Genomic DNA, 27,875 nt, shown 5'->3' with positions numbered 1-27,875 from the left:
GATGTCACCTCATTTAATCCTCATGCCAGGGTGCCAGTGAGGGCAGGGCTGTCAGCACTCCCACTGCACAGGTGAGGAAACTGAGGCCCAGGGAGCCAATGGTCTCCATGGTCATAGAGCGAGGAGGCGAAGCAGCTCAGAGCTGACTCTGAAGCTCTTAACCGTGGTGCTGAACTGTGGCGGCCGGCCCTGCAGAGGTGGGGCGGGAGGAGAGAGGGCAGAGGACTGCCACGGAGGGGGAGCTGAGGGATAGGGAGCAGGGGTGAGGCTGGTGGGTGGGCAATTCACAGGGGACTCACTGGGTCCACAGCAGCCTAGAGCCAAACCGAGTTAGGTGGGGCTGGGGTTTGGGTGTGAGTCACCACCCATGGGTGGCCTGAGGCATCAAAGGGTCACAGAAGCGCCCTGTCAGGAAAAGTGTGGCACTCCCTGAACAACCCCCCGGGGTGCCTGGGAAGCGGGCAGGGCCAGCAGGGGCTGGGGGGCACTGCCAAGCTATCAGGGAGGCCAAGGCACGGCTGATCCCTTTGGAGCCTCATTTGGTGCCTGCTCCCAAATGTCCCCAAACCCACCCCGCAGACCTGCTCTCCTCTGTGGTCCTGCCCCGGGGGAGGAGTCCTCTTATTCACCCAACTCCCAGTCTGTACCCCCAGGAGCCTCCCGATTCCCCCCTTAGCCCCACAGCCCATCAGGCGCTTGGTCCCCCTGCTCAGGCCTGCCTGCTGTCCTTCTCAGCGTCCTCCTGGCCACCCTCTTACCCCATCAACAGCCTCGTTGGTCCCCTCCTGCCTCCGCTCGTGCAGCCTCCACCAGCAACTACCGCTCCTGCCCGGGGCTCCCCCTACCCTTGTCGCAGAGCCCGGGCCCCTCTGTCTGGAATTCAAGGCCACATTGCCTCTGGCCTCATCCCTGCCCATCTCCCTGTCCCCTCCATTGTCACCTTCCCACCATTTGGAACTGGTGGCCACCTTCCCGGTTTCCAGGGGTGCTCTGCCTCCCCACCTTTTACTTGCGGCCCCCTCCTGCAGGGTCCCTCCTCCCTAGGCCTTCTCAGGAACGGGGAGCAACTCCAGGGACTTTCCCTGACGCCTCTCCCCCCAGGCCCTGCTGGTACACACCTCTCCTGTCCCCAGCTGCCCCTCATCACCCATCATCCTACTGTCCCAGCTGTGAGTTCCTGGTAGAGGGATTTTGGACTCATTCCCATCTCCTGGGCCCCCATCGGGTCCCGTAAGTGATCCCTTGGCGCCCCCTTGTGGACATATAAGGGGATTCACTGAATATGAGAACAGGAGCAGGAAGTAATTAATTGAGCACCTAATGTGTGCCAGACACTGCGTGCTATATGTTTGATACCCACCAGCTCATTGAATCCTCACAACAAACCCTTGGGAGAAACACTACCTCTCCTGTTTTACAAAAGGAAACACTGAGGCTCACGGAAGCTAGTAAGTTTTTCAATGCCACCCACCCAGACGGTGCCAGGACTCAAACCTAGGTCTGCCTGACAGCACAGCCATGTTCTTCCTGCAGTGGGGAAGGGGCCCAGGGTGCAGGGAAGGACAGTCCGCTGGGGAGGAAACCACGGGCCGTGCTCACAGAGCTGGTGGCTTGGCTTTGGAGGTGTCCCCAGGCCCAGCAACTCTGATGGGGACAGGCTTGCTCCTTGCCACCTTGGCATCACTGGACGTGTGTCTGGGGTCAATCTGGCCACGGTTCACACAAAGCCAGGCTCAACTCTGGGTACAATAGCGATAAATAGAATTTATTTTATACAACTGTTACCGACATCCACACGGCCACAGGGGCTTCCAAAACGGGTGTTGGGGCTGGGAGGCTGGCCTTTGGCTTGGCGCCTAAAAAGTGTGACCAGACATACAAGGGCTGCCAGCAACTGTGCCCGGCCGCCTCCTCCATGGCGGTCAGGGGAGGCGAGGCCTGGACTCTAGGCCAGCTGAGACTCTTGGCCTGGAGGGCCCAGCATGGGATGGCAGGGGTTAAGCTGGGCGCTGGCTGAGGAGCCAGGTAGGTCCCCATCCCCCATGAGGGGGTCACTTGTCTGTCATGTGTAGGCAGTGGACAGGGCATTGGCAGACCTGTGGCAGAACTGGAGGGTCCAGGAGGCGCACTGGGCACAGCCAGCTCCCTGCCCCTCAGCCCACCTGGGGCTCCAGGGACCTCAAGAAGCAGGGTAGGGTGACAGGAGGTCCCTGGGAAGAAAATCCCACCTTCTAGGGCAGGTGCATGTAATCACAGTCTTCAGTGACCTCTGAAATAATTTTGTCCATTTGTAGCAGAAGCGCCCAGAGAGGGAGAGTGACTTGCCCAGAGTCACACGGCAGAACCCAAATCAGAAACCAGGATCCAGATCCCATCCCAGTGTTCACTCCCCGACACATCACATCCCCCTCGTGCTGCCTCCAGGGGGTGAGCTCTCCGCACGGAACTGTCTCAATCCCTCTCTCCCACCTTGTTCCCTCTGAGTCCAGAGGGACGCTCAGGGGTGATAGAGGCCCTGGGTGGGGGCAAGCTAGGCCCCTGGTCCTGCTTCCACTGAGCAATCCCTGCCCCAGCCGGGACCCCCAGGCTGGGGGTGGGGACGACGCCAGCAGCTTCCCCGATCCCAGGTCTGGACGGCTCTGCCCTGCAGAGATAGCCCAGATGGGTGGACCACGGGGAGGGTGGGGAGGCAGGGGGCAGCCCACAGGCTGGTGTTGGTCTTCAGGGCAGAGGTCCCGTCTGCCTGGGCTTGACACGGCACCTTCCCCTTGTGCTTCTGTGGCCTCATCTGCAGGGCAATGGGGGATGGAGACACCATGAAACATAGCATGGTGGGTGGTGGGTGGCTGGCACCAGTGTGCCCTAACTCTGCCAAGTCCCTGCCTCAGGGAACCCCACCCTGGGAGAGGGGCCCACCCTTGGAATTCCAGGCTCTGGGTCTTTCTATCCCATTGGGAACCCCTGAAACTTCTCGCCACCCGGCAACTGCCAAGTCCCTTTCACACTCCCATCAAATCCTCCAACAACGCAAGGGCAGAGGTCACAGGGAGGGGCTGTGGCCTGCCCAAGTCACCCAGCAACTTAGTGCCAGGGGCTCAAACCCAGACACATAGCTCCCACCCCAGAGAGGTGACAGAGCAACAGGGAGGAGTCAGCTCAGCCCCCTACACACCCCCACCCTCTCCCACCAAACACAAGCTGAAGGGCTGGGTCTAACCTGCTCAGTTTCACCTTCAGAGGGGGTGGCCTGGCTAACAGCCCTGGAGTCAGACAGTGGTGGTGAGGCCGGTGGCAAGACGGGAGAGGCAACGGGGCGGGAGACACAGGTGTGCAAAGTCACTGGCTGTGTCCAGGCCAGGCGAGCCCCACCCCTCCTGGCCTGGGGGGACCTCTTGGTCCAGCCTCAGCTCCCAGCCTCCCCGCCAGCTCATCCCCTCCCGGGTACGGCTCCCTCAGCACCAGCCCCAGGAGGTTGCACCTACCAGCTGGGGCATGTGCTGCTCAGATGCTTCCAGCTGGATCTTGATCTCGGGACATGCAGGGTCCCCCAGCTTGCCGGCGTCTGGGTGGGGTGATCGAGAGGGGCCTGGGGAGGGGGGCAGGAGGGAGCCACCTCACTGGCCGCGGGGAGGCACCAGGAAGACGGGGGCACAGGTGGGCGGTCGGCACCAGTGCGCTCCAACCCCACCCTTAACTTTCTTCCTTGCCATCCCCCATTATCCTCCAAGACCCTTCCAGAAGAAACCAGCCCTCCAATCCGCCCAGCCACCCTAAGCTGGACAATGACCTGCCCGCGGTCCTCCAAGGCAGGGGCAGTCACATCACACACCGACTGTGTGGGGCACGGGAACTGGTGCCCAGCCCTGTCCCCCTCCTACCCCAGGGGTAGCCCTGCTTCGTGGGGAAGCTGCCCTGTCCTGGTACCTGGGGAGCTGCCCCCACTAGTGGTGCTGACACTGTCCTCCAGCCACGTGCTATAGATGAAGGAGTCCCGCTTGTGAGGTGTTCCTGAGGACGACACGCTCTCCTGGGGAGGGGGTGGAGAGAGGGAGGGAGGTTACCCCATGCCCTGGCACTGGCTAGGGCTCCCTCCCAGCCCCTCTCCCTCACTGCACTCTACAATCCCCCACCCGTACCCCCTGCAAGGAGGACGGGCCTAGCCATGTCTGCCCCAGGGAGATCACGGGAGGGCAGAGTCAGGGCAGGCAAAGACCCAGGCACACACCACCCCTTGCCACTCATTCACTCAACAAACATTCGCGGATGTTCTCCAGGGCTTGCCACTGACACAAATCAGGCATGGGCCCTGCCCTCAGGAGCCAGATATCTGGGAGGCAAGGCAGGCTATGAAGAGACCATTGTAATTCTAGACTCTGCCCCAGCGGGCAGGGCCTGGGTCTGCACTGTTTCCAGCTGCACCTGTTGTATCTGGGGCAGTGCCTGGCAAGCAACAGGGGCCCACTGATGGTTTGCAGAATGAAGAATGACAAAGGGTGTTCCGGTCAAAGCCCAGGGACTGTGAGAACGCAAAGGGGGTTCCTAACCTACCCTGAGACTAGGAAATCAGGGAAGGCTTTCAAAAGGAGGTGTGTGAGACTCAGTTAAAAAGGATGAGTCAGAGCCAGCCTGGCAAAGAAAGGAGGAGGCGGCAGAAGAGTGTTCCAGACAGAAGAGATGGTACACATGCAAAGGGCCAGGGGTGCAGTGAGCCTGGGAGGCTTGGGGGACCACAAGGGAGTCCAGAATGTCTTAAGTGGTAAGAGAGAAGACTAGAGAGGAAGGGAGTGACCAGATCTCCAAGAGCTCCAGAAACTGAGCTTCCTGTGGACAGCGCTGGGGAGCCATGGAAGGCTTCTGAGCAGGGTAGGGTTCGTCTGCACTGCTCCCTTGGGCCGGGTCCCCTGATCACATCTCAGCCACGCCCAGGCTCGTGGTTCTACTCAGGGCATCTCCAGGGAGCAAAGAGCCCCCTTCCAAGATCCTGTGGAGCCCCCGACCCCCTGAGCCTCTCACCAGGCCTGTGTCCTCTCCGTCCACGCCCTCCGTCTCCTCCACCACGCTGGCGAAGCTGCTGGCACTGGATGAGGAGCGGGAGAAGTCCTTGAGCGCCTCTGCTCTCTGCGCGGCGGTCTCCGCTCTGCCACAGACAGTGCCCCATTAACCGGTGTCCGCCCCGAGCCCCGCCTGGGCCAGGCCCTCACTCCCTTGCCCTCCTCAACCCGGGAGGCCCAGCCTGTAGCAGCCAAGCACCTTTGGGGACCCCTTACGGATCCTTGGGCCACTGAGCCCCCCAGACTCCCCCTGCAGTCTCCTCCTACCGCCACTGTCCTTCCTAATCCATAAATCTGACGATGTCTCTCCCCTGCTCAAAACCCCCTCCTGGTTCCCCGTTTCCCCAGGTAAAGCACAATGTCCTTGGCCTAATGTTCAAAAACAGCAGCGATTAGTGACACTAACGTCATCGACTGCACGTCCACTCTGCGCCGGGCACTGCTCTACATGCCTTTACCTGAATTATCTTATCACTATGGTTATTATACCCATCTTCCAGATGAGGAGACGCCAGGCATAGAGGGGGCAGGCACACAGCCCAGGGTCACTCAGCACAGGTGGGAGGGCAGTGGATGAGATCCAGGCAGCTCCACAGTCTACTCTCTTAACCCCACAAGGTTTTCATGCTCAGGGCCTCCGCACCTCCTGCCTGGAGTCTCAGTCCTCTCAAATCCCGAAAAGCAAATGTGCCTTTCAAAAATCAGCCTAGGGCTCCCGCTCCAGGAGTCCTTCCCCGATTCCTCCTCCCAAGGCGAGAATGACCCCCCCCACGCTGGCTCCTGCACACCGCATCTCCCCTGTCCCTGCCATCCTTTCCTGCCTCTCTGTTCGCCTACCCAGCTCTTTAGCCTGGGCTGAGTCCTCTCGATTCCCACAGAACCCAACACAGAGGCAGCTCAGCCAATGGACACCAAATGCAGGGACAGCTTCCTCACTGGCCTCTCTGCTTCCATCCCACCCCACATCAGCCTCTTCTCCATAGAGCAACCGTGGTCAGCTTCTTAAAGCATCACTCTCATGATTAAAATCCTCCCAAGGCTCCCTGTCACACTTAGGATAAAAGTCAAAGTTCTTAGGCCAGGCGCGGTGGCTCATGCCTGTAATCCCAGCACTTTGGGAGGCCGAGGCAGGCGGATCACAAGGTCAGGAGATCGAGACCATCCTGGCTAACACGGTGAAACCCCGTCTCTACTAAAAATACAAAAATTAGCTGGGCGAGGTGGTGGGTACCCGTAGTCCCAGCTACTCGGGAGGCTGAGGCAGGAGAATGGCGAGAACCCAGGAGGTGGAGCTTGCAGTGAGCTGAGATTGTGTCACTGCACTCCAGCCTGGCGACAGAGTGAGACTCTGTTTCAAAAAAAAAAAAGGAAAAAAAAAGTCAAAGCTCTTGTACAGCCTGCCAAGCTATAAGCCAGTGTCTGCCCACCTCTCCAACCTCCTTCCTGCCACCATCCAGCACAATGTCACAATGTCTGTCCGGGCCCAGCCCCTCAGGTACTCTTTTTTTTTTTTTTTTTTTTAAAGTGATGGAGTCTTGCTATGATGTCCAGGCTGGAATGCAGTGGTTATTCACAAGCATGATCATAGCTCACTATAGCCTCAAACTCCTGGGCTAAAACCATCCTCCTGCTTCAGCCTCCCAGGTAGGTGGACTCCAGGCATACGTCACCACTCCTGGCCACCTTTCTTTCTGTCCCTGGAGTGTGCCCCAGGCCTCCGCACTGGCCGAGCTCCTTACCTGAATGCTCTTTTCTCTGCCATGCCAGTCCTAGCAGGGCTGGCTCAGTTCCCAATTCAAATGTCACCCCATGGAAGTGTCTCCCCTGAGGACCCATCTAAAGCACCCCTGCCCCCAGTCCTTCTTCATCCCCCCCAACCCTGCTTCGGGTTCCTCCGATCACCATGATCCGGAAACAGCTGATGAGGCCATGTTCTGGTGGACCTGCGCCCGTGAGGCGGGGACCTATGTGCAGGGCACCTCTGTGCCCCAGAGCCGGGCGTGGGGCTGGGCGTGCACAAAGTGTTCGCTGGGTATATGTCAAAGGAGGGCCCCAGAGAATGCCCAGGCCCCCCTGACACCCTGCTGTGGCAGAGTCAAGGCTCCTGGGCTGTCCCGGGCCCAGGCAGGGGAGGGGAAGGACGGTTCACCACTCCCAAGCCCCCAAGCCCCACGTGCCCTGAGCCCCAACCTGTTCTTGGTCGTGGGCATCTCTGGGGAGCTCTGAGTGGATGAGTTCTCCGACTTGGGCTCCTGTGAGACGTGCCCGCTGTCTGGGGTCTTCTGACCAGCCGGAGGGCTCTCCCTGCGGGGCACACGGGGGCAGCGGGGGGTTCAGCTCCGGGCCCGGCAGCAGGGGTAGCATGAGGCCCAGGCGGTGAGGGGGTCACGGTGCCTCCTGCCTCATACCCACATCCCTATCCTCAGGGCCAGCCCTGGAGCAGTCTTGTGGGCTCCCTGGCGAGCCTGGCCAGTGACGGGGTTGGCACTGACGGGGCTGTATGGGACAGGGATGGGACTCCTCCCAGGTCCTCTCCACAGAAGCAGGTACAGCTGTCCCATTATGGATAAGGAACCTGCCCAGGGACGCAAAGCTAGGACGTGGCAGTGCCAAGACCTGAACCCAGGACTCACAGCACGTGGAGCTCTGGCAGCAGCAAGGACAATGCCCGCTCCCCTCCTGGAGCTCTCAGGGGGCCTGGCCCCGGCCTCACATGCAGCGCCCCAGGTCCCCACAGCAGCCTCACACCATGGGTTGTGTTCTTGTCCCTTTTCCAGGTTGGGACAGTAAGGCTCAGAGGAGCTCAGTGACTCACCCAAGGTCACACGTGGTTAGTACCAGGGAGGCAGTACTCACACCCAGGAGCTAGCCTCGGATGTCCGGGGGCAGCCCTGCTGCTGGCCTGGGCTCACTGCCCTCATGCTGCCCACACTCGTTCACCCCCAGGCCCATCTGTGGCCACCCCAAACATCAGCACTAGGCCCTCCCACATGCGCTGGGGCTGTGGGAAGAGCATGGGTGCTGGCCCTAGACAGATCAGGGCTCAGATCCCAGCTCTGCCCATCACTGGCTATGTGACCTGGGCAAGCTCCTTGACCCCTCTGACCTACGGCTTCTTGATCTGCATGTGGCACGTTAGGTGATGTGCTGGCCCTGGTGCCCGACATGCAGCAGAGACTTGACCACACAGCTGTCACTAGTAGGGACAGAGAGGCAGAGGGGTGGCACTCCCTTCTGCCTGCTCTGCTTTGCCACCGAACAGGGATCAGGGATGGGGGTGCAGGAGAACGGGGCACTGTCCCCCCCCTCACCCACCTCTTCTCCTGCACCTCCTGTATGTTCTCGATGCCAATGGCGCTGCTGCGGCGGGAGCCGAACGGGCCCGACTTCTTCCTCGTGGGGCTCTTCCCAGGGACAATCAGTGACTGTGGGGAGAGGCCCCAACTCAGTGCCACCTTCCCTGGGAGCCCCAGTGCCCCCCAACATCCCCCCTGGGGACCTTGCTGCCCCAGGCCCTGAAGCAGAGTTGGTGAGCAGGAAAGAACGAGAGAAGATATCCATCCCCAGAGATAGGCCTCCCAGTTTACAGAAAGCAAAACAGTCCCCAGGAGGGCAAGGGGCTCTCCCAAGCTCACACGGCAGGACCGCCAAGACAGGCCCAGGATTAGGGCAGGGTCCTGAGGGGGCTGGGGTGGGAGGAGGCCGAGTCCTCAGAATGGCTACCGCTCCCGGCCCCGCAGGGCTCTGTGGGATCTGCAGCCTAAGGGCGGTGGTCAGAGCGTGGTGTAGCAACCCAAGCCCCACCCCGTACCAGCTGGGGCCCCTTCCCAGAACCTCCACATTGGGTGGGGGAGGTTCTGGCCCAATAGCTGGAAGACCCCCCCCCCCAGCTTCCCACACACTGTGCTGGGATGCCCCAGGCCCCAGAAGCCTGCCCCCAGCTTCTCTGGAGGCAGGAAGGGGTAGGCCAGTTTGTGGCGGGGAAGGAGGAGTCAGGGCAGAGGAGAGGGATGGCGCTCCATGCAGACCGGCGATATTGGGGGACGTGCAGCTGGGTGTAGGGCCTTTGGGTACCGGATCCTGGCAGGGACTGGGCCAGGGTCCCAGGGGCCAAGGCAGGGCCAGAAGCCCCTGGTGAGGGGCACTGGCTCTGGCACAGGTACCAGGCCCCAAAGCAGGTGCTGAGTGCCATCGGAGCTGCCGCCACTCCATCCCGCACGCCCTGGGGCCTGTCCCGGGGGCAGAGGGGCAACGTCCCCAATATGGCCTCCGTCCTGAGAGCGAGCAGAGAACAGCGCGTGCAGGCAGCCTCCAGAGCCGGCGGCCCCGCGGACGACAACCTCTTCCACGGTTCCTATGCCTATGGCACTGCCCCGGCGTCCGAATCTACTCGCACTTTTCCCAGGAATAAGCAATGACTGGCAAGCAGCAGAGGGCGAGGGCAGAGAGAGAGAGACAGAGAAAGAGTCAGAGAGCGAGAGAGATGGTGGGAGGGAGACAAAGAGAGGAAGAGAGGCAGGGAAAGGAGGAAGACAGACAGAAGAAGGAAGAGAATGGTGCAGGAGGCAATGGGAGATAGGGCCAGGGGAAGGGAAGGCGACAAGCACAAGGAGAGACAGGACAGGGGAGACAGGGAGAGAGATGGACAGATAGACAGTTACCCGGAGACAGGCACACGCGTGAGCCAGCGAGGGCACACCAGACAGGCACAGAAGGAAATCCAGAGAGACAGGGACGCAAGGACACAGAGACAGGCCCAGGGAGGGTCAGAGACGGAGAAGGAAGACAGGGGAAGGCCGAAAGGAAAAAGCGAGGGTGAGAAGAGCGGAAAAGGGAAGGAGGAGAGGGAGCAAAAAAGACAGGTGCGAGAAGGAAGGAGAAACAGAGAACCAAAGGGCAGAGAGGCCACAGGAGGGGAGAGGGAAGGGAGGAGGGAACAAAAAAACAAGGAGAGAGAGTGGAATGAAAGGAGGAAACACAGAGAGAGGGAGAGTTGTGCAAAAACAAAACAGAAATGGGTCCAATTACTGCCATGGTGGGTGCTGCTGGCCTGGTCCTGTCCCTGGGGCCCCTCTCGGCCACCCATAGGAGGCTGGGTCACTCTGGTGAAGAGGAAGGGAGGGGTTGATAAAACTGGGTTGGGGGGAGGTTGGGCCTGCTTCTCACGTGACAGTGTGCTTGGTGACTGCTGGACAGCAGAGGTTGGGAGAATTCCCTCCTGCCACGTGACATAGCCTCACAGCACTGAGCGCAGGGCTTGGCATGCAGTAGACAGTCAATAAAGGATGGATGGATGGATGGATGGATGGATGGATGGATGGGTGGATGGATGGATAGATGAGTGGGTGAATGAATGGGGTGGATGGATGGATGGATAGATGGATGGATGGATGGATGGATGGATGGAGATGGATGGATGGATGGATGGGTGAGTGGATGGATGGGTGAGTGGATGGATGGATGAATGGATGGATGGATGGATGGATAGATGGGTGGGTGGGTGGATGGATGGATAGATGAGTGGGTGAATGAATGGGGTGGATGGATGGATGGATAGATGGATGGATGGATGGATGGGTGGGTGGAGATGGATGGATGGATGGATGGGTGGATGGGTGGGTGGGTGGATGGATGGACGGATGGATGGATGAGTGAGGAGCAGAGCAGTGGGTGCAGTGTCCTGGGGTGGCCACTAGGCAGTGGACAGCAGTGAGGCCCACAGCCATAGGCCGTATTCATCCATGTGCCCAGCACTCCCGAGTGTGAGCAGCAGAATCCCAGAACCTGGACAACAGTCAGTGATCACACAGGAGGTGCTCCCTCTGGAGATGCTCACACAGAAGCCAGATTCCCGACACACAATAGGCAGCCACACCACAGAGGCCCCGGCTGCTGCAGACACACAGTAGGAGGTGCTCACAGAAAAAGTACCCACACAACAGCTCACTTCCTGACACACAGTAGGTGTTCACTGACATCTGGGGCTCAGCACACACGATGTGCTCATACAGCAGTCCATTTTCTGACACAGAGTAGGTTCTCACACAGCAGCCCAGGGCTGTGCACACAGTAGGTGCTCACAGAGTCGATGCCCACACAGCAGCCCAGGACCTGACACACAGTGGGTGCGCTCACAGGTACTCAGGGCCAGGCCCACAGTAGATGCTCACAGAGTGCACGTCCACACAGCAGCCCAGGGCTTGACACACAGTGGGTGCCCACAGCCTGACACACGGTAGGTGCCCACAGACACCCAAGGCTTGACAGTAGGTGCCCACACAGCAGCCCAGTCCCCAGCAAACAGATAGTAGATACTCAATAAGGAATGAGACACAGAGGCTGCCCCAGGGCTGACCTGCGGAAAGTCATACTTCAATGTATAAGGGGCCAGGAGGAGGGGAGGGCCAAGAAACTTGGGAAGGGGCTGCAGGCTGCAAGCTGTCAGCACCGCAGTGTCCTGGCCTGGGCACTTCACCCCCCTCCCAAGGAAAGCAGTGGCTAGACCAAATCCAGAGCCTAGGATGGGCGCGTGGGCAGCAGGGCAACAGAGAGGGGGGCCAGGCCTCAAGAGGCAGAGGAGAGCTGAGGGCCCCCCCAGGGAGGGACAGGGGCCTGGGCACGGGGAAGGCACTCACTATTCCAGCTGCCTTGGCTAGGTCGGGGTTGTTGGGCGCGAAGCTCCCGCTGTGGCTGGTGGACACGGTGTTGGGCTTCTTGTTGCTCAGCCCCATGGCATCCATGGACTGGCTGCGGCTCCGGATGACCCTCTGTGAAGGGGGTGGCGGTGGAGGAGGCACAGGATTCCTAAGGGCTGTCCCCTTGGGGAAACCCAGGAGCCCAGGCATCTGGTCCCTCCCCGGCAATGCCACTCTGGGTGAGCCCTGGAAATCCCTTCCCCTAGGCACGTGGACAGCAGGGCAACAGAGGGAGGTGGGGCCAGGCCTCAATTTCCCTGTGCGTCACATGAGAAGCAGGTAAATATGGGGCCTGCCTAAGGGTAGCTCAGGTCTTGGCTCTGCCACCAACTTGCCGGGTGGCCTGGGGGACACAACTTCACTTCTCTCAGTCTCTGGGACACACAGGCTGCTCTGTGCTGAGTGTCCTCATGTGGCTGCGTAAGGACTGCAGAAGAGACTGAGTGCACAGAGAGCCCTCTTGACACCTGAGTTTCACTCCTGTTAAGGCCTCTTAGAGCTCTCCTGTCTTCTTTCTTTTCTTCCCTCACACCCTCCTTCCTTGTTTTTCAGACCAATCTATACCAAATGTTTGCTGTGGGACCAGTGCTTTACAATCACTCTGTCACTGGATCCCCCTGCAAGAAGGGGACTAGCAATCATGCCCATTTCACACGTGATGAAACTGAGGCAGGGGCAAGCCCAGCATGCCAGGACCCATGCCCTCAACTCTGGACTCTGCTGCTTCTGAGAAATTATTTGACCTAATCTAGGTCCACCATCCAGCACCTACCAGATGTGGGACCATCAGAGCCCTCCTCAAAGGAGACACCCCAGATCCATACTGACCCCACCTGTCCTGTCTCCAGTCTCCAAGCCTCTTTCTCAAAGATGATCTATTCCCCTCAGTTCCTGGGCAGGCCTGGGCAGCTGGACTAATTCCCTTATTCCAACCCATAGCTCCAGCTGTGTGCTCTGCCCTGGGTTGAGGGTGAGGTGTGACCAGCTGGCTGGGCACCTGGAAGATGGGCAGGTGGGTGGAGACGGTGGCAAAAAGGCTACCACCTGGAGCCCTGTAGCCTGGGTGAGTCCAGACCCTGTCCGGGAACTACTCCACTCCCCACACTTCTCATTTCAAACAACAGTTCCTGAGGCAGACAGGCAAGGTTTTGCATTTTGCTTTTAAACTTATATTGCACTAACCTAACTCTTTTAAAGATAACAATAACTGTATGAGGTAAGTTGCCATTACCCTACTCAACAGATAAAGAAACTGATGCTCACAGAATGCCCAAGCTGGTAAGTAGCAGGGCTGAGATTTGAAGTGTCCATGCTCTTAATGCTAAGCTAAATCAGGGACAGGCAGGGTGGGTCACACAGGCCAGGTCCCTCTCCAATGATCATGGTTCACACACCCCTTCTGAGAACTCTCTTTCTTTCTCTCAGTCAAGACAGAGCCTCTTCCTCTCTTCTCTGCCTGCTGACCTGGCAGGCTTTGTACCAGCAGCCCTTGCTGTCTCCCAGAATCCTCCAACCTTCAGCAGAATTCCCAGGTGAATTCTCCACCTAGGCCCCACCTCCAACAGTTACTCCTCCTCAAGCCAGGGCTCCACCTTACACGCTGCTCCCTCAAACTCTACTCAAGGCAGACTATGTCCGCCAAGTGTAAGCCCATTGTAAAGCCCAAATCCACCTCGAGCCCGGCCCTCCTCCCAGACTAGGGCTTCCTCTAGCCACACCCCCAGGCCATGCCCATTAGCCCCGGCCCCTGACTCCACCCCCAGCCACGTCCCCTCCCAGACTCTACCCCCTTGCGAGCGGCCTCTAGCCATATCTCCACACCATGTCAATCAGCCCCAGTCCGGGACTTCGCTCTAGCCACACCCCCTCTCAGATTCCACCTCCAATGCCAGCCACCTCTAGCCACTCCCCATGCTGTGTAAATCTCCCAGTCCGGGACTCCACCCCCTAAGCCACTCCCCTTCTGCCAGACTCCACCCCCACGCCGTGTCCATCGGTCTACCAGCCTCAGCCTGGGATTCCGCCCTAGCCGCATCCCTGCTACCTGGCCAGTTAGATCTGGGGCCCTTCACCTTGAAAGACTCAAAGAAGCCGCCGCCCCCACTGCCATTCTCCATCTTGTCCTCGTCGCCGCCCAAGCCCATCATGGACTGGCTGTGGATGTGCAGTTCCTCATAGAGTGTCTCCAGGAGGGCGGCGCGCGTCCGCTCCTGTGGGCCAGGCCCCGGCCGTCAGGAAGGACCCCAGGGATCAGCCCTTCGGCCCACAGTTCAAATCCCAGACACCTTCTGAGGCACGGGACACCTTCTCTGAATGAGCGGGGAGTGGGGAGGGCCCCTGCACCGCCTTCCCCCAGGCCACTCCACAGCTCAAGCAGCCCCCAGGGACCCTCATATGAAGGGCCCCTCATAGCCTCTTCAAGGTCTGGCTTCATGTCCCCACCCCCCAGGTTCACCCCCTACCCAGACCCAAGGTGTCCCCCATCAGCCTGCCTGCATCCCAGCATCTCCTGGGCACTCCTCACTATCCCTCCGGCTTCCTCTCCCCAACCTCCTACTCATCCATCAATCCATCCAGCCCCAGGTGTCCCCGCTAAGGCCAGGGTCTGAACATGGCTTTTCCCTTCCCAGGGACAGGACTGAAGTTCTAGGTTGGAAGGTTAGAAGAGGGTGACCCAGCTCTTACAGCCCATCCTCACCTCCAGTTTGGCAAACTTCTCTGCCTTGTAGCAGGCATATTCAGCATTGATCAGCTTTGTCAGCAAAAATTCCTGGAACTCAGGCCCCTGGAAACCCCCAGTGTGGAGGAGATGAGAAAGGGAGGTTCAGATGAACACATAAACAAGAGTCTGAACCCCAATGAGGCAGAGGCTGCAGCTCCTGAACCATGCTCTGCTGGGGCCTGGGGTCACCCTCTTCACTCCCAAAAGGTCATCTCCCTGGGTTCAGCTCCCCAGGTACCTTCAAGGGGCCCCAGTGCCCTTCATGGCTGCCCATGCCCTCAGGAGAGCAAACCCCACAGATGTTAGGGTCTGAGTTGGGGTCTCGACCTACTGCTTCAGTCTAGGGTAGCTAAGTTGTGTACAGAGCTGAAGCCCAAGCTTGAAGTATGCCCCTCCCCAAACATTTTAGAAGAAAGAAGAGACTGGAACTGTCAGAAAGAGAACAGAAATGGGGAAAGGCCACACTATTACATGGAAAGTATAAAACAATTGTGTAGTTTATTCTGTGACCTTGTGAAAAAAAAAATGTGTTTTCAAGATGAACGGAAAAGCCAGTCCCCAGTTGCAGTTAGGTGAGCCCAGCTGCCCTGGCACACAATGCAGCTTTGGGACCTCATAAGGCAGAATGTATGTGCACCCCCCAGGCCCCCACCCATTTTGTCCTGCTTTGCCCATGACTAGGGGCTGCCCCTCACCTTCCTGAACACGGCGGGGTCCGGGAGGGGGGGTCCGAAGAAGGGCACATCATCTCTTGCAGTGACAGAGACCTGGAAGGGAGGGCAGCTGTCGGTTCCTGTGGAGTCTGGGGTCTGTTCTGCCCCACCCTAGCCAGAAACCTCTACTTTGCCTCCCTGGCCTGCCCCTTGGTCGGGGAGGCTCAGTGATTGTGGGCTGGATGAATCTTTCTTCCAGGGATTTCTGCCCTCTATCTTTTGCCCTGAATTTTAGCGGTGGAGAGGGGTGAGGGCTACAGAAATCATCGGGATGGTGAAGGCAGAGGAGGCTATGGGAGGTGGAGGACAGTGATACCAGGCCAGGAGGCAGAGGAGGGAAACCGTCCTCTCTGAGGGGGTGAGCTTTGGGGAAGACAGAGGCCATGGTGTGAACAGTGCACCACTGAAGCCTTCCATGGTCCCCCGTTACAGCTGGAAAAAGTGAGGCTCAGAGGGGCATCCCAGGGAGGGCAGAGCTGCAGCCAGGGTCCTTGCTGATGCCCCTGGGAGGCTCCAAGAGCACCCACCTTGTAGAGGGGGCCATCAGGGCCCCCGCCCTCAGCCTGCACCACTACGTAGGCATGCAGGAAGTTGGACGCGATCATGTCGGGCACAAAAGGAGTGTTCTCATCCTGGAAGACCACAGCCACGATGTCGTTCCCGATGTGCCGCTTCCGCTGCAACTGAGCACAAGGCCACAGGCCTTCACAGTCTGGCCACAAGGGGCCCACTGGGGAGAGGGGTGCCCGCAGGGGTTTAGGAGGGTTTGGGGTAGTCAGAGTGCACATCTAAGGATTTGCTTTCCCCAAAATAATGTAGCAAAATAAATTTGTCTTAAAACGATTTTAGTTGAAAAATGGCCTGTTTGGAACAACGTACACTCTTCAGGTGACAAGGGTACACTAATGTCCCAGACCTCACCGCTATTCAATTCATCCACATAATCAAAACCCACTTGTGCCTGGACATCTATTGAAATTACAAGAACAATTCCTTTAGGTTTTCTGGAGTGCTGTGACAGATGATGAAACCAAGGCCGAGAGCAGTGACTTGGAAGGTGCTATAATGAGTTATAATGAGCTTGGGGACTCGAGCCCAGGTCTCTCGGTCCCTAGACCCTACCTCTCAGCCCTTCTCCTGTATCAATGCCCCAAACACGGCCCCCGATTGAATAAACAAGCTCTACTTGGTATACATTCATGTTGCTAAAATGAACACAGACCCTCAGTAAAAGAAAGTTAAAAGACACTAAAAATAAGGAATAACTATTTCCATTTTTCTCACATTTCCCTTTTATTCCCTTGGGCTGGGGACCTGATTGGGAAGGCAGATAGCCCTGTAGGAGGCTCAGGACAAGGGGACACACTTCTGAGTTCAGTTCCTGGAACATGCCTTGCATGTCCTCGAGTCCAGGCCTTTGCAGAAGCTGTTCTCGCCACCTGGAACATGTCCCTGCCTTCTCCCAGCTCCTTCACAGTCTAAAAGTCACTTTCTCTTGAAAGCTCCCACCTCTGCCAAGACTACATGTCCCCACATGACCCCATGATGCTCTCCACTCCCCATAAAGCACCAGCTCAGATCTGCTACACTCTTGCAACGTACTATGAACTGTTCTAGTCCCTCTGTGCACTCACGCATTTATGCTCACCTAGGAGGTGGGTGCCATTCTGACCGTAGAAACCAAGGCTTTCCCAGCATTGAAGCAGCCTGTCTCCCCTGACCCAGTGAGAGCCCACAAGTGGGGGCGCTGATCATTTCCATCTCTGTCCCAGGGCCCGCGCTGAGCCTGGCGTGATGGAGGCTGAACGGACAGGTGGAGGGGGAGGACAGGTAGAAGATGGGAAGCAGGTGGGGGTGCCCAGGCTACCTGCTGGGCGTCCCCTTCTGTGTAGGGCAGCTTGGTGGACACGTGAAACATGATCTCCTTGTTGCGGAAGTTGCAGTACACAGATTCGGTCCCCGTCTGCCCGTGGGTCACGTCCAGGCCTCCTCGGAACCTGCCCCCGGGCCCCCCAGGCCACGGCTCAGTCTCCAGCCCCGGCCAGGCCTCCACGGGGCCAGGACAGGGGCTCCCTCCCTGCCCAGGAGCACAGGTCAGATGACACTCTGCTCAGCCCACCCTAATACTCACCCCTTAAAGTCCTGCAGTTTGACCTTCTGGCCAAGAAATTCAAGGAACTCCACGAAGGCGGGACTTTCCTCGTTGGTGCTGAAGAGTTCTTCCTCGGAGGTCTGGGAATGAGGGGCCAAGGTCATTGAGCTGGAGTTCCTGAGAAGCCCCTGCCCTCTGACCCTACTAGGACCCAGAGAGGGCTGGAGGGAGGACCTCTGGCAGCCTCCTGGGCTCCCGAGTCCCTTGGCCGGTGTGCTGCCCTGGAAAAGGTGTCAGGCTCCAGATACGGGGCCGGGTGGGGAGGGGCAGCAGGGAGGAGGAGGTGAGCACACCTGCCCGAGCTTCTGATAAATGACGCCAAACTTGAAGTTATTGCTGATGACATGCTCGTCAAAGGTGACGATGAGCCGGGAAGCCTGCAGGAGAGGACGCCGGGTGAAGAGGCTGCATGTGCAAGCTGCCATTCGACGTGCTCTTCCCCTGTGCCAAGCACTGAGCCAGGCGCTCTACACGCATCACGTCATGTAATTCTCAGAACAAGCCTGGGAGGGAGACAGTCCAGCTGTCCCCTCTGAATCTCAGGTTCAGAGACCTTAAGTGACTCACCTAGGGTCAATGGCTTGCAAGCACATACAGGCTTGGGATTTGACCCCAGGTCTGTTGGATCCCAAAGCTTAAGCTCATCACTCCTGAATTTGCCGTGAGCCCCAGTCCTGCCATGCCAAGCCCGCCCCTACTCCAGTCTAACTCCCAACTCGCTCCTCGGCTTCTCTGTAAACCCACACCATTCTTCCAGAACAGGCCACATCTCACCAATCTGCTGTGGGCATTGAGCAAGTTCTCCTCCTCACCTTAGGCCTCAGTTTCCTCTCCCATAAGCAGGAGGTGGGCCCTGATTTCTGCAGCCGCTTCAGGATACCTGTCCTGGACCACACCACCTCTAGAGACCTCACACTGCTCCAGAATTCAGTCAGGGACACAAGGGTTTACCTGTCTGTCCTCTTCCAGGAGGTGCCCCTGGCTCATCCAAGGCAGAAGCCCCTGCCCCTCTCCCCACACTGTCACAGTGCCTAGAGCCCAGCTCCCAGCACCCGGGCAGGAAGTGCCGGGGCTATTCTTTCTCTACAGGTCTCCTCTGGGATAAAAAGGCAAGGCCAGTAGAAAAGACACCCGTTCCAGGGGCGGACTGCGGCACAGATTGCTCTCAGGAGGGTCTCCAAACATCACAGAGGTTCCAGATGTTAGCGAGGCCAGCCTCGAAGGCAGACAAACCTAGGCTTAAATGCAGGCCCTCCTTATCTGCTGTGCACCCTGGGGTAAGGCACAGGCCCTTTCGGTGGCTCCTCTTCTGCAAATTGTGGACTTCACAGGGTTATTGTGAGGCTTAAATGAGAGAACCTGGGGAAAGTACCTGGCACACAGAAGGTGCTTAATAAATGCTCAGTCTTCCAGTTACTCACCCACCCTCAGTGAGCTGCGCCCAGATCCAGTCATACCTTGGGGTACAGCACAGGATAGAACCGATCCACGTTGACGTCTTCACACACCAGCTGCAGGAGGAGATAATGGAGGGGTGTGGGGCATGGGGCCAGGGAGGAGAGGACGGGGCTGCCTGGGCCTCCCTGGTCAAGGTCTGGGGAGGAGCCATGCTGGGAACGGCCAAAGCTAAAGCAGGACTCGGGGTTCACTGTTGCTTAGGGAACGGAGGTCCCCTGAGATCTGAGGGTGCTATAGAGAAAACCGAAAGCACACAGGCAGGGCACGGGGGCCCAGAGAACACATGGCAGCCCAAGAACGGCGAGAACACGTGAGAGACGGCCTCAGGATAGGGCAGAGCCCAGGGCAAGGGCCGAGGGCTGAAGGGGGCACACCGAGGCAGAGCTGAAGCCCCACAGGTGCCCATCTGCGAGGTCAACCAGGGAAGCTCAGGGGAGCGGAGGCCTCACCTTTGCCATCTGGACGACATTAGGGAACTCGGTGAGGCAGGAGATGGGGATGACATCATGGTATGTCCGGCACTTGGTCCTGGGAAGAGAAAGTCACATGGTGAAGGCCTGGGAAAGGAAAACGGGAACCCCACCCCCACAAAGTAAGGCCAGAAGGGGGTGGATCACAGCGAGGACCAGAGGTGATGATGGCTGTCAGGCTGACTCGGGTACTAACTTGCTGTGCAATCTCAGGCAAATCCCTGCCCCTCTCTGGGCCTTGATGAAGAGAGTGGGTCAAATGAGATGGGTTCTGAGATTCTAAGGCCTCAGCCCTTCCTGCCATCTCGGGACTCCCCCACCACCCTCACCTGAGCAGCAGCCGCAGGTGCTCTTGGTCCCCGATGACATCGTACTTGAGTGAGAAGACAAGGTGGCCGAGGGCAGTGTCCAGTGAGTAGTAATTGAAATGCTCCTGCAGTGGGAGGTGGAGTCCAGGGGAGTGGGTGAGGCTGAGCATGGGGCTTCCTGAAACCAGGCCAGAGAGCCAACCCACTCCCAGATGGGGGGGTCCTTCGCCCATAGCAGGTGTTACGGCTGACAGCAGATCCCACGCCAGACAGACCGGCACTCAAAGCCCCACTCTGCCACTGACCAGCTGGGCAGCCTGAGGAGGTCACTTGGCCTCTCTGTGCCTTGCTTTCCTAGTCTGCCAAATAGGAGGGAACCCTGTGCTTTGGTGGCGGCCAGGACTGAAAGGGATGAAGTGCCTGGCTCAGTTCAGTGAGGGTGGGTAGTAACACCGGATCTCTGGGTGCTCATCGAGTCGGGACCATATTCGGACCTCCATGTCTGTCTTCAGCCTTGGCCCTTTTCAGGGCTGGGCATCCAGCAGGTGTTCAACGAGCAAAAGCTGATTGCCCAACCTGTGACTCTGTGGCCCCTGAAGCCAGGGCCCGTGAGAAACAGGAAGCGAAGCATCTCACAACACACAGGGCGGCTGGCCAGGCAGGTTTCCACCCTCCTGTCTCACCTGGAGGAGAGGGCGCAGGGTTGGGAAGACACCCCGAGGACTATCAGGGTGGCTGCTGCAGGGATGGCACCCCTAGAGAGGAGCCCAGGGCTGGCACCTCCAGGTGGGGAAGTCCCAAAGCCGAGGGCTGGAAGTTCAGGGAGACACCACCCAGCCCGGCCCCGGGCTCCCCCTGCCAACCCCAGCCCCAGCCCTAGCCCAAGTTCTGGGAGTGGAACTGGCTGCCCGGCCACACCCGCCCCAGGAACCATCCTAGAAGTAAATCCTGTTCAAACATGAACACCTGTGCTCAGAGGCCAGGCGCAGACAGAGGCAGGGGCCAGTGGATGTGCCCCGTGAATCCGTAGCTCAGGGGCATTCTCAATGGACCCGGGGAAGAGTCCCCCAGCCCTGCCTGGGCACAGAGTGGCAGAAACCCCCAAATGCTTGACACCGTCCAGCAGAGAGGGAGTGGCAGGCACTTGATAAGGAGGCACTCGGCAGGGAAGTCCAGGGAGCGGGAAGTTTCCCTGGACACCCCCAAGCCCAGAGGAGCCCCCGGGACACAGTGGGAGAGCGGGCTCAGGGTCCCAGAAAGTCAACGCCCAAAGTCATCCTAACCTCCCCCCTCTGCCAGGATAGGGTCCAGTGCCTGAGCACCTGGCTGCTTCCCCCGTTACCCCACCTAGAGTCAGAAAGGGGCCCTGCCGTTCTGCCAGCCCTGGGGCTTCTCCCCTCAGTACTGCTAATCTGATTCTGGACATGAGACCTCTTCCTTTTTTTTGAGATAGAGTTTTGCTCTGTCGCCCAGGCTGGAGTGCAGTGGCACCATCTCAGCTCACTGCAATCTCCACCTCCTGGGTTCAAGTGATTCTCCTGCCTCAGCCTCCTGAGTAGCTGGGATTACAGGTGCCCAGCAATATACCTGGCTAATTTTTGTATTTTTAGTAGAGATGGGGTTTTGCCATGTTGCCCAGGCTGGTCTTGAACTCCTGACCTCAAGTGCTCTGCCCACCTCGGCCTCCCAAAGTGCTGTGATTACAGGTATAAGCCATGGCGCCCAGCCACCTCTTCTGACCCTCCAGCCTGCATTTCTTCAGATCCTATTGCACTCAAGGTCCACTACCTTCATCTGTTCCTACCTTCATCTGTCACTTGTCACTCTTTCAACAAACTTTTCTGAGTGCCAACCATGTGTTTGGCATACACAGTATCCCCAGATCCTGCCACCTGCCAGACCCAGCTGGGAACCTCTGGACAGCAGATGCCTAGGATGCAGGTCTCTCTCCACCTCTCAGCTGGGAAGTGGAATTACATGCTGGGTTCTGGGTTTGTTCCCAGGCAAAGGCTCCTGAACCTGGCTTGCTGGTTTAGTCTCAGTCACAATGGATCCTCCCCTAACTCCACTGGTTAGCACCGTGTCTCCCAGAGTCAGGCCAATGCCCAGGCCCAGACTGAGGTCACAGAGCTTCCCAACCCCCAAGTAGTCTCCCCCTCTTCCCAACACACACACACACACACACACAATGGCTAGGAGCATGCTCTCTCCCGTGCATCTTAATGGAAGGTCAGCCAAAGCTGGTTCAATTCCCAGGCTTAGTCATTGTGTGACCTTGACTAAATCATTTACCTATCTGAGCTTCGGTCTCCTCTTCTGCAAAAACAGAATAATCCTGATATCACCAAGTAATTATGAAGACGTGACAACAGCTAACATTAACTGAGTATTTACCATGTGCCAGGCATGGTTCTAGAAGCTTTGCCTGTACTTTTATTATCCCCATTTTCACAGATGAGGAAAGTTAAATAGCTTACCCAAGGTCACACTATCAGTTAATGGAAGAGCCAAGATTCCCACACATGCCATGAGGCTCCAGAGTCCACGACACACTTCCCCATTTTGGCTCTATGCTGACAAAGAGACAGCACCCGGCCTGCAACCTGACACACACGTTCCCGGCATGGGACCTCCCCTCGGCTCCCTCAATACTCTGACAAGTGGTTGCTGGACAGGGTCCCTGCTCTGTGCTGGTGGCGGGGCAGGGGCTGCATCAATCCATGACGTTACTGTTCCCCCAACTCCAAGTCGCCCGAAGGGAGGGGCTGAGTCTATTGTGTTGGCTGCTGTATACCCGGTGCCTAGAACAGGGCCAGGCACACGGCCTGTCCTCATTATTTGCCACCCCTGACTGAGCACTTACTCTGTCCCGGACGCCACTGTAAAGACCTGACAGATAACAGCTCACTGAAGCCTCACAGCAACCTCATGAGGTGGGTATCATCACCACCAACCACCATTTTCACAGATTAGGAAATGAGGCACAGAGAAGTTAAGCGATTTGCCCGACGTCCTGTGTAGTGGCTGGCAGAGCCAGGATTCAAGCCCTGGCAGAGTCTCTGCCGTGAACCACTATGCCATAATGCTGCCTTTGCAATCAATGTCTGTTGAATGAACAAGAGATTCCGCCATGCGGGTTCCCTGGGGACTGGGAGTGCGTGTGGTGGGAGCACGTTCACTCAGGGCTCTAGGACTGTCACCCAGCCCTGGCCCATGGGTTCTGCTCCCACCCAGGCCCAGCCTCGAGTGGAGCTGAACTGTGACCCACCCCAGCCAGCCCCGCTACACCAGCCGGCCACCCACCTTGCCGAGAAAGTGCTTCCGGTAGATGCGGGCCGTGGGGTTGCACTCGAGCTTCACCTTGGTCGTGGGCGACTGCAGCGGCTCTGTCTCGGGGATGCTGGTGATTTCGTGGTTGGTGCCCTCAATCCAGTAGCCCCCAAACTGGGGCAGCAGGATAAGGGGGAAGGGTCCTTCTCGCCCCAAGACCTGAAGAGGGACTCGGCTGAGAGCCACCCCACACTGTACCCCACCGGGGACCCCAGGACACCCTCCCAACTTAGACCTGGAGCCACTTCTGTCATGGCTAAGGGGTATGAGGGGAGAGGCCAGAGTCTGTGTGGGCCCCAGAGTTCTGCTCCAGCCCTTTCCCTCAGCCAGACCCAGACAGTGCCGAGACCCAAGTCTCCAAGAAGGGGTGTGGGGGCAGATAGAGCTGGAGCATGACCTTGGCCCAGGAAGCTGGAACATTTGGCTCAGAAGGCCTAAGGTTTCAAATGGGCTCTGAGGTCTTGGGCCTGGAAATTAAGTCTCCAGCCTGCAGCAAGGCCTGCGGGTCAGGCTCCTAAGGAGGAGGACCTGGTATCCAGAAGCCCTGCGTAAGTGCCTCCTGGGCTTGGGTAAGGGTGGACATGGGGGTCTAGCCGAGTACCTCGTGCACGCTCGGGTAGGGAATGTAGTCCTCCTCTGTCTGCAAAACACAAACAAGACAAGGGTCTCTCCATCTTTCTGTCCTCCAGGCCCCTCAGCGCTCGCCTCTGCTTGGCCAGCCTCAGGGCTCAGGGTGTGGATGGGGCCCTGGCCTCATTGCCTCTTACAGATGGGCACGGGCTGAGGCAGGCTTAGCATGCTGAGTGCTGGCATCTTCTGGGGTTCTCTTTGCCTGGGGAAAGGAGGGCTGACTGCCTCCCCAGAAGAAACTGCTGGACTGCCTGGAGGGCTTGTTACCATGGGTTGCTGCACCCCACCCTAGAGCTTTGGATGCAGCGGTCTGGGCGGGGTCTGAGAATGCACATTTCTCACAGGCTCCCAGGTGGCACTGACTGCTGGTGTCAGGACCTCTGCCCTGAAGACAGCATCAGGCTTACTGCCCATGCACCCTCCTCTAACCCTCACCCTGCAGCCCTGGGCCCACTCTACCAGGCCTGGCCTTCTAGGGTCTCTGGGGTCCCAAGTCACCAAGAACCATATGCTAAGAAAAGTGGGTCAAAAATAAGAGCCTCCCCTTTATCTCCCTGGGTGCCCCGCCTCCGGTCAGTCTCCTCACCAGTGGCTGGGGGGCACCCAGGCCTGCCTCCCTATCACTCCCTCCCCATTCAGACAGCAGCTTCATGGAGCAGGAGCTCATAAGTCTCCTAGGGCCTGGGTTGCAGTCTTCCTGCAACTGCTGGTCATCACTGGTTTCAGGGAAAACATTTGGCAGCAGCTGTCTTTGAGAGATGAGGGCTTCGAGTTTGGGGCGGGGACGCCTGGAGAAGCAGGGGGAGTCTGCAGCGGTGAAGACAGAGAGGAGGAGCTAGAATAGAGGCCCCAGCCCTCTAGCAAGAGAGGGGTTCTCCTCATCACAGAACTCCTAGAGGGCAGGGGCTGGGTCTACCCTGCTGGCGGCTGTGGCCCCCCCGCACCTGGCACACTGTAAGACTACTTCCTGAAAGGGGATGGATTTCCTGCTTGATGGGCAGTGGTGGCAGCACTTCCCAGATCCCCTCCACCCCCTAGAGAGGGAGGCAGACTGCCAGGCCCACCTACTTTGAGGGGCGGCGGGAAGGAGCAGCGTTGTTCATCCATCCTGCTTCCCTGTAAGAGAAGGCAGCACTGTTACACTCTCCCAGGCCCGCCGCCAGGGGCTGCCTCCCCTCCCCAAGGCGTGCAAGGGGAAAGCCCTAGGAGGTGGGCCACGAAGATTGGGGTACTCCCAGGGCAGGGTGCTAGCTGGCTGGGGGCCCTGGGCCTCTCTGAAGGGCTGGCTGTCCTGGTAGTGACTGGGGCTGGAGGCTGGCAGCCTCAGGGAGGGCTGAGGGCTCTGCGGGAATGCACGTGCCGCTGGGAGTGGGGGCAGGGGAGGTGCACACCACACTGTGTGAGCTGGGGGGGGCTGTTATCTACACAGATATGTGTTGAGGGAGAGAGGGGGAGGGAGAGGTAGAGATGAGACAGAAAGACAGAGAAATAGGAGGCATTGGAGAGAGAGAGAGACAGAAAGAGAAACAGGAGGCATCGAAGTTGAGAGGGTATTCAAGGCACTCCCACCCCAGCACCCCCTGCCCACCTCCCAGTGCATACCTATGTGAAAAGCAGAGGGGCTGGGGGTGGAGGGTGGAGGGGTAATACCTCCCACTCCTGCAGCACAGTCTCTGGCTGACAGGCCCCCAGCATCTGTCCCCTCCTCCAGCTCCATTCCACCTGGACCCCCACCGCAAAGCCTGTGGTGTCTCTCACTGGGTGAGGGGCACTGTGTGTCTGTGGGGTGGGTTGGTGATCTGACCCCAGCCCTGTTGCAGTTCCACACAGGGATGGGAGCTGGGAGCCTAGATGGAGAGGGTTGGGCATCCTGTACCCTGACCTCCAGACAGAGGATCCTGGACAACCAGTAGCCACCATCTTCTACTGGCGTGGCCTGTCCTCAGAGAGGTGAAGGGCTGGAGATGCAGCAAGGGCCCCCCAGCCCCAGCCCAGCCAGCTCTGTGGCTCCCCAGAACAGGCCACAGAGCCATCCTCACCTGCATCTTTTCAATCATCTCAAATAGATCTGTGTTCTGCAATAGAGACAGAGGAGAGCGAGGTCAGCTGATCCTGCCAAGCCTCAGAGGAGCCTCCACCCGCCCCGGCCCTCCGGGTCCCACCAGCTCTGATCAGTGATCGAGGCACCTGTCTGAGCAGCAAGTGGGAGTGGCGGGAGCACTGTGGGAGGGGGCTCTGTGTGGGAGACCGGCGTAGTCTGGCCAACTGCCAAGTGAGGTGAGCCCAGGGCCCAGGGCCCAGGGCCAGGGCCACCCACCCACTCAGTCCTGCTCCCTGACAGGCTGCTACCCTTGGGGAGGGACAGGTAGCCCCAAGTCCCAGCCGCAGAGATGAGCCCATCCTGGATCCCCAGGAGGGGTCTGTGCTTCTCTCCACCTCTCCCCGAAGGGGGCAAGGCTCAGTCAACCAGGCCACAGCCCACTGCTCAGACAGCCCACCCCTCTCCAAGCAGAGTGAGCTGGGGGCGCTTCAGAGGAGAGGACACTGGGATGCCCACGGGCCCAGCACCTGCGCATGAACCAGCTGAACCCTCGCACACTCGAGCTAGCCTCTCCTGAGGTGAGCCAGGGCACACGCAGAGTTAATCCGGTGTCTGCCAGCTGCACTTGGCAGCCCTGGCCTCTCCAGCGCCAACTCCCTGTGAGCCTTCCTGGAAGGCGGCATCCCTGCCGGCTGGCCCGGCTCAGGGCTGGGCCTGGGAAGCCCCCAGAGTCTCCAGGATGGTGACCCTCCCCCTGCCCCTCCAAGGCTCAGCTCAGGCGGCTCCTGCTGACACATGTGCTGCGGAGTTGTACACCAGGAAGCACGCACACTCTCTCTCTCTCTCCATCTCTCTCCCTCCCCTCCTGCTCACACACACAGAAGCCTGCACAGCAATATTTAAAGTCCACTGCACCCTATACCTGTTTCATGTACCAAGAAAATAACACACAAACACTTATGATGGGAACTGTGCGTAGCGATTCCTAGAGCTATATACTAACACACAAATATACACGTTGGGTCTGAGTTACATAGGAGCACACCCACTCACACATACGCAGGTCCAAGCACCAGGAGAAATAGACATACAAATGCAAACCCACACCTGCGCGGGTCTGCACACCAGTAACTGCACACAAAGCTACAGTAGCAACACAAACCACTCTCATGTGTGAGAACAAGAGGCATGACAACACACAGCCACAGAGGCAGGCGGGTGTGTCCAGGCAGACCCAGACGCAGCCCCACTCACGGCTACAAGCCCTGCCTGCCTCAGCAGGGTCACATAACAACAGTGAATGAGACTCAAAAGGTATCCAGCAACTGCTGGGGTAGATAATCCCCAAGGATGAGGGACACGGTCTGAACCTCACACAGCCCTCACCTGCACACACACACAGAGCCCTGGGAAAGGTCACAAGATACAAGCCCGTGTAAATGTGCACGCCGTGAGGCCTGCCCACAGAGGCAAGACCCACCTTGTAAAACCCACCACAGGAGTCCACGGGACACCCTGACCCATGGTCCCCTATGGTCACACCCAACACCTCTGCATTTGAAAGCGATAATTCCGCAAGCAGTTACAGCAGAAACCACAGACACACACCTGAAGTCCAGGCAGACAAACATGCCCGTCAACACAACACACTGTATGACAGCAACTTTGGCTTCTGTGACCAGGTCAGCCACACAATCTCAGCTGGGCACGGCCCCAAAGAGTCACAGTGATGATGGGTGCATTAATGTCCCCCATTAAGACACCCCTCTCAGGGTGACCAAATGTAGCCAGGAACACTCTAATACGCCTTGTTGCACTGGGAATCAGTCACATAAACACTGACACATGGTCCTGTCACCCAGAGTGTACACACAGCAACAAGCAACACCCACAGCTACAGCCTCACAGGGAGCAGCAGACGCCCTGACACATGCGAGGGCTCTGGGAGATGGCGCCCAGATGGGGGGTGCCCCACATGCCAGCACCACCACAAAGTGGCCCTGGAGCATTCAGAGCCCCCCAAACGTAGCAGGGGCAGGGTAAAGCGGTCCCGACAGTAACACGCGCCCACACATCCTGCGGCTGCCGCCCGGAGCTACAGTGCCACTCGGGAGGCCACTGCAAGAGCCCCAGGCTCCGGGACCCCAGGTTAGGGGTGTGCCCCGCAGCCGTTGTCAGCCCAGAAGCTCACACGCCCACCATGACGGAGCCTTGCGAGCCCTCCCTGGCTGGGGCAGAGCCGGCCCGGCTCCTCAGCAGTTGGGGTGACCCAGCCCCGAGGTCCCTCCGCCCCGCCGCCCCGCCC

General features: G+C 58.6%; 1 protein-coding gene across 1 annotated transcript in view; it reads right to left on the bottom strand.

Annotated features, from left to right (window-relative positions):
- Window positions 1-1,744: 1,744 nt before the first annotated feature.
- RAP1GAP (RAP1 GTPase activating protein) overlaps window positions 1,745-27,875 on the bottom strand; it is a 78,415-nt gene continuing 52,284 nt past the window's right edge. Inside the window, exons 4-26 of the mRNA XM_011933970.1 lie at window positions 25,569-25,604; window positions 24,598-24,645; window positions 23,501-23,539; window positions 22,873-23,058; window positions 19,591-19,694; window positions 19,241-19,319; window positions 18,791-18,844; window positions 17,627-17,710; window positions 17,313-17,413; window positions 17,049-17,178; window positions 15,709-15,864; window positions 15,164-15,235; window positions 14,445-14,531; window positions 13,819-13,956; window positions 11,687-11,818; window positions 9,392-9,469; window positions 8,367-8,476; window positions 7,242-7,355; window positions 5,014-5,137; window positions 3,925-4,027; window positions 3,483-3,562; window positions 3,218-3,260; window positions 1,745-2,788 (exon numbers count right to left, since the gene is read on the bottom strand). Coding sequence (XP_011789360.1) covers window positions 3,252-3,260; window positions 3,483-3,562; window positions 3,925-4,027; window positions 5,014-5,137; window positions 7,242-7,355; window positions 8,367-8,476; window positions 9,392-9,469; window positions 11,687-11,818; window positions 13,819-13,956; window positions 14,445-14,531; window positions 15,164-15,235; window positions 15,709-15,864; window positions 17,049-17,178; window positions 17,313-17,413; window positions 17,627-17,710; window positions 18,791-18,844; window positions 19,241-19,319; window positions 19,591-19,694; window positions 22,873-23,058; window positions 23,501-23,539; window positions 24,598-24,645; window positions 25,569-25,586 — 2,046 coding nt within the window. The 5' untranslated portion in view covers window positions 25,587-25,604 and the 3' untranslated portion in view covers window positions 1,745-2,788; window positions 3,218-3,251. The remainder of the gene's footprint in view (window positions 2,789-3,217; window positions 3,261-3,482; window positions 3,563-3,924; window positions 4,028-5,013; window positions 5,138-7,241; window positions 7,356-8,366; window positions 8,477-9,391; window positions 9,470-11,686; window positions 11,819-13,818; window positions 13,957-14,444; window positions 14,532-15,163; window positions 15,236-15,708; window positions 15,865-17,048; window positions 17,179-17,312; window positions 17,414-17,626; window positions 17,711-18,790; window positions 18,845-19,240; window positions 19,320-19,590; window positions 19,695-22,872; window positions 23,059-23,500; window positions 23,540-24,597; window positions 24,646-25,568; window positions 25,605-27,875) is intronic.

Source organism: Colobus angolensis, unplaced genomic scaffold (genome assembly GCF_000951035.1).
Source record: "Colobus angolensis palliatus isolate OR3802 unplaced genomic scaffold, Cang.pa_1.0 Scaffold130, whole genome shotgun sequence".
Taxonomy (NCBI): domain Eukaryota; kingdom Metazoa; phylum Chordata; class Mammalia; order Primates; family Cercopithecidae; genus Colobus; species Colobus angolensis.
This window is presented reverse-complemented; position numbering and strand designations above follow the sequence as displayed.